This window comes from Gavialis gangeticus, unplaced genomic scaffold (assembly GCF_001723915.1).
Source record: "Gavialis gangeticus isolate Ggan-Ray unplaced genomic scaffold, GavGan_comp1, whole genome shotgun sequence".
In the NCBI taxonomy this organism is placed as follows: domain Eukaryota; kingdom Metazoa; phylum Chordata; order Crocodylia; family Gavialidae; genus Gavialis; species Gavialis gangeticus.
In genome coordinates this window covers 3768665-3772143 of record NW_017729019.1, presented here as the reverse complement: position 1 = coordinate 3772143, position 3479 = coordinate 3768665, and the positions used below count along the sequence as shown (strand labels likewise).

Genomic DNA, 3479 nt, shown 5'->3' with positions numbered 1-3479 from the left:
TTTCTCTTTTTGGGGTTTTTTGTTGTTCTCCCGCCCTGGCGGGGGGTCGGGCTAGAAGATCTACTAGGTCCCTTCCGACCCTTAATCTATGAATCTATGAATCTATGAAGTAGCATTTTTGCCAGAACTGGGGACTCAGGATCTTACTGAGATTAGCCTGGATAATTTAAGATAAAAATAAGAATCAAGCCCATTACAGTAGGACAGAGCTTTTCTACCATCTGTCATGAGTACTTCTACCTTCCCCACTCAGACAACTGGAATATCTGAGTCCTTACATTTTTCTCCACTATCATTGCCCACACCTGGGCATCAGGTAAGTACCACTATCCCAGTAGGAGAGATGGGAAACAGAAGCCTAAGGAGGTTAAGTGATCTGAGCAAGCTCACACATGAAGCTTGTGACAAAGCATGGACTCGAACATGGATTTCTAGATTCATGTTAGTGCCCTAAATCACTGGTGCACTGGCTGAATTGTTTCTTAAATGGGAAGCAGATATGGCTTGCTTGGGGGCAGCCCTGGAGGTCAAATAGCCTGGCAGGCTAATTAGCCTGTCCCCAAGCTAACTAGCCTGCTCACAGATGCATCTACACTGCTTCTGGTTTTGGAGGCAATGCACTGTTCTTGAGGGCACTGTTGCCAGGAGCAGTAAGTATTCATATAGATTTAGCCTGAGTCATCCTTCCTCTCTGCTGATTATCCCTGTTCTACTAAAGGGCATGGCATGTATTTGAAAGGTTCTGGAAGCTACATCTTGCAGGACTGGTGAAGGAAAGGAGGATGCAATCAACTCTTAATGGGTCATGTCCTATGAAGACCTGGGACTGTGACACCACCCTCTTACTGCCTCATGATACGGTGTCCGTTGGAAGGCCCAAGTGAAGCTCATCGTGGCGTTCTTTTCAACGATGTACGTGTAGGATTGTTTCCCCTTGGAGCCGGTCCAGGTCTCTACTGGTGTGTTGGTCTTCGAATTCACACCCTGCCATGGATGAGAGAATAGAAAAGTGGCTCACTAACAGATGCCATTCTACACCAATGAGTTTTACTACAGCTGGTCAAGTAGCTAAAAAGAAAGGCAAGCCAAAACAACACACATCCCACGGCCTGCCCTGAAGGGGCAAATATCTTCATGAATACAGAAGAGGAGGTGGCTCTGCTTATATTTATGGTGAAAATGTCCCCAAATACATCAAAGCTCCATTTTCAGAAGCCATGTAGTAGTGCCTACACTTTAGGGAATGGGGGTTGAACTCACCCTCCTCACAGGCTGGATCTGGACTGCAGAGCTCTTTGTGGGCTGGATCCAGGTGCAGCAGTGGCACGGTGAGTGGTAGTGGCACAGGGTTAATACAGCTGTCACTCACCTCCTACCTCTGACATCACCAAGCGGCCTCTGGACCCCATATTTTTGTGGCAAGCCCCACCCCTGCTTGCTGCATGCCTCCCCTTCCCCATCCCCCTCAAATTCCTGGCCCTTCTAGGAAACCTGAGGCCAGATAACATGGTCCCATGGGCTAAATCCAGCCTGCAGGTCATATATTGACATCCCTGCTGTTGAGCAAAAGCCATTGGGTGCTTTTACCAAATATCTGTTATATGCAGACACCTGCTTTTGCATCCACTCAAGACCCTTGCAAATTCCACTACCTGTGGCTACATACAAGATATGCATTTGTAATAATACAAAGTGCCTCAGCACTCTGTGGCACTACAAAACTACAGTGCCATGGAGTCATACAGATATTCCAGCCCCCTGGCTGAAGAGCTACAAACTCATCTCAACATCTTGCTTTCCAGCCAGGGGAAAATACGGAACTGCTCCTTAAGTTCTCCCACCGCCAGGGGGCCTGATCACTGACAGCCCGCTCTCTCTTCTGTGCAGACCACAAGGCAGGCTAGGAAGAGTTAAAGGCCTGGAAGCCCCGAGTTCTGTAAAGGGCAACAGAGTGCATCAGAACATGCGGCTCTGTTCAAGAACATCACGAGATGGATCGAACTGGCACAAACTGCAATAGTAGACAGAAGCACATAGGATTGTTTTGGGACCAAACCTGAAACAATAGACGTGTAGGGGATGCTGTACTTGAATAAGTTCATTAATCAGTATATTGAAAAGTCAATGGCACCACATATGACTGGTCATAAGGAAAGCATATAGAACAATGCAGTGAAACTGAGGACAACAGATGTAAAGGCTAATTATAAAGATCACTAATCAACAAATGCCTGTTATGTTTTGCCCTCTGCGGGAAGGGAGAACAGCTCTTCCTCCTCTTCTTTATGGGTGTTTCAAACATTTGAAGACTGCTATCATGTCTGCCCCCTTAACTGCCTTTTCTCCCAAGTTAAACATGGACCCTCTTCCAATTTCTCCACACCATTCTTAAAATGTGGAGCTCAGAACTGCAAACAATACTCTAGATATGACCTAACCCACACTGAGTAGAGTAGTATCACTTCCTATGCCTTACACCTGAAGTGGTGATGCAGCCCAAAGTTGTATTTGGGGGGTTTTTTTGCAGCTACATCACATTGCTGACTCATGTTGTGTCTGTGACCCACCAAACTCCAAGATCCTTCTCAGCAATGCTGCCATAAGGCCAGTTATCTCCCATTGTTTATTTGTACATTCTTCCCTATGTGTAGCAGGGAAGAACTTCATTCTGCGTTGAATTTTATTACGTTGTCTCTATCCCCAGTGTCCCATCTATCAAGATTGATACACTCTTAATTCTACTCCTATCCTCCAAAGCTTTTGCAATCTTTCCCAGTTTGCTGTCTTCTGCAGATTTCATCAGAAAGCTTTCTATTCCAGCATTCAAATTATTAACACACAGGCTAATTAGCACTGGACCTTGTGGAATCCCATTTGAAACCTCCTGCCACTCACAATTACCAATTGCTTGCAGTTATTGAGTTACTTAGGTGCCTACCTTATAGCAGTCTTATCCAGCCTACATTTCTCTAGTTTACTTATGAGAACATTTTGAAAGACTTTATCAAAAGCCTAACTAAAGTCTAGTATACTCTGTCCACTGCACTCCCTTCGCTCACCCAACTAGTTACTTTGCCAAAAAAGCAGATCAAGTTGGTTTGGCATGACTTGTTCCTAGCAAGTCCATGCTGGCTGCTACCTTTCCTCCTCCAGATGTTTACCAAATGTCTTTTATAATCTGCTCCTGTAACTTCCTATATATTGAAGTCAGGCTAACTGCTGTATAATTTCATGGGCCCTCTTCTTTGCCTTTCCATAAGAGGGGCACTGTTGGCCCTTTTCCTGACCTCTGAAATCTCACCTGTCTCCCATGACTTTGTACATAATATTGCCAAGGGTTCCATGATTCCTTCTGCCAAATCCTTCAGCACCTGAGCTGACATTCACCAGGGCCTCCTGACTAAAATCCAATCAAACTACTCAGAAGTTCTCCAATGCTCATTTTAGTTACCATGAACCTCAGTCTTTCCCAGTCTAGC

The 3479-nt window shown here is 45.4% G+C and overlaps 1 protein-coding gene across 3 annotated transcripts in view; it reads right to left on the bottom strand.

The window, feature by feature from the left end:
• Positions 1-3479, bottom strand: part of KIAA1324 (KIAA1324 ortholog) — a 74217-nt gene that overhangs the window by 15262 nt on the left and 55476 nt on the right. For all 3 annotated transcript variants that reach the window (XM_019513841.1, XM_019513842.1, XM_019513843.1), the window contains exon 13: positions 847-984. In XM_019513841.1, the coding sequence (XP_019369386.1) occupies positions 847-984 (138 nt within the window). The remainder of the gene's footprint in view (positions 1-846; positions 985-3479) is intronic.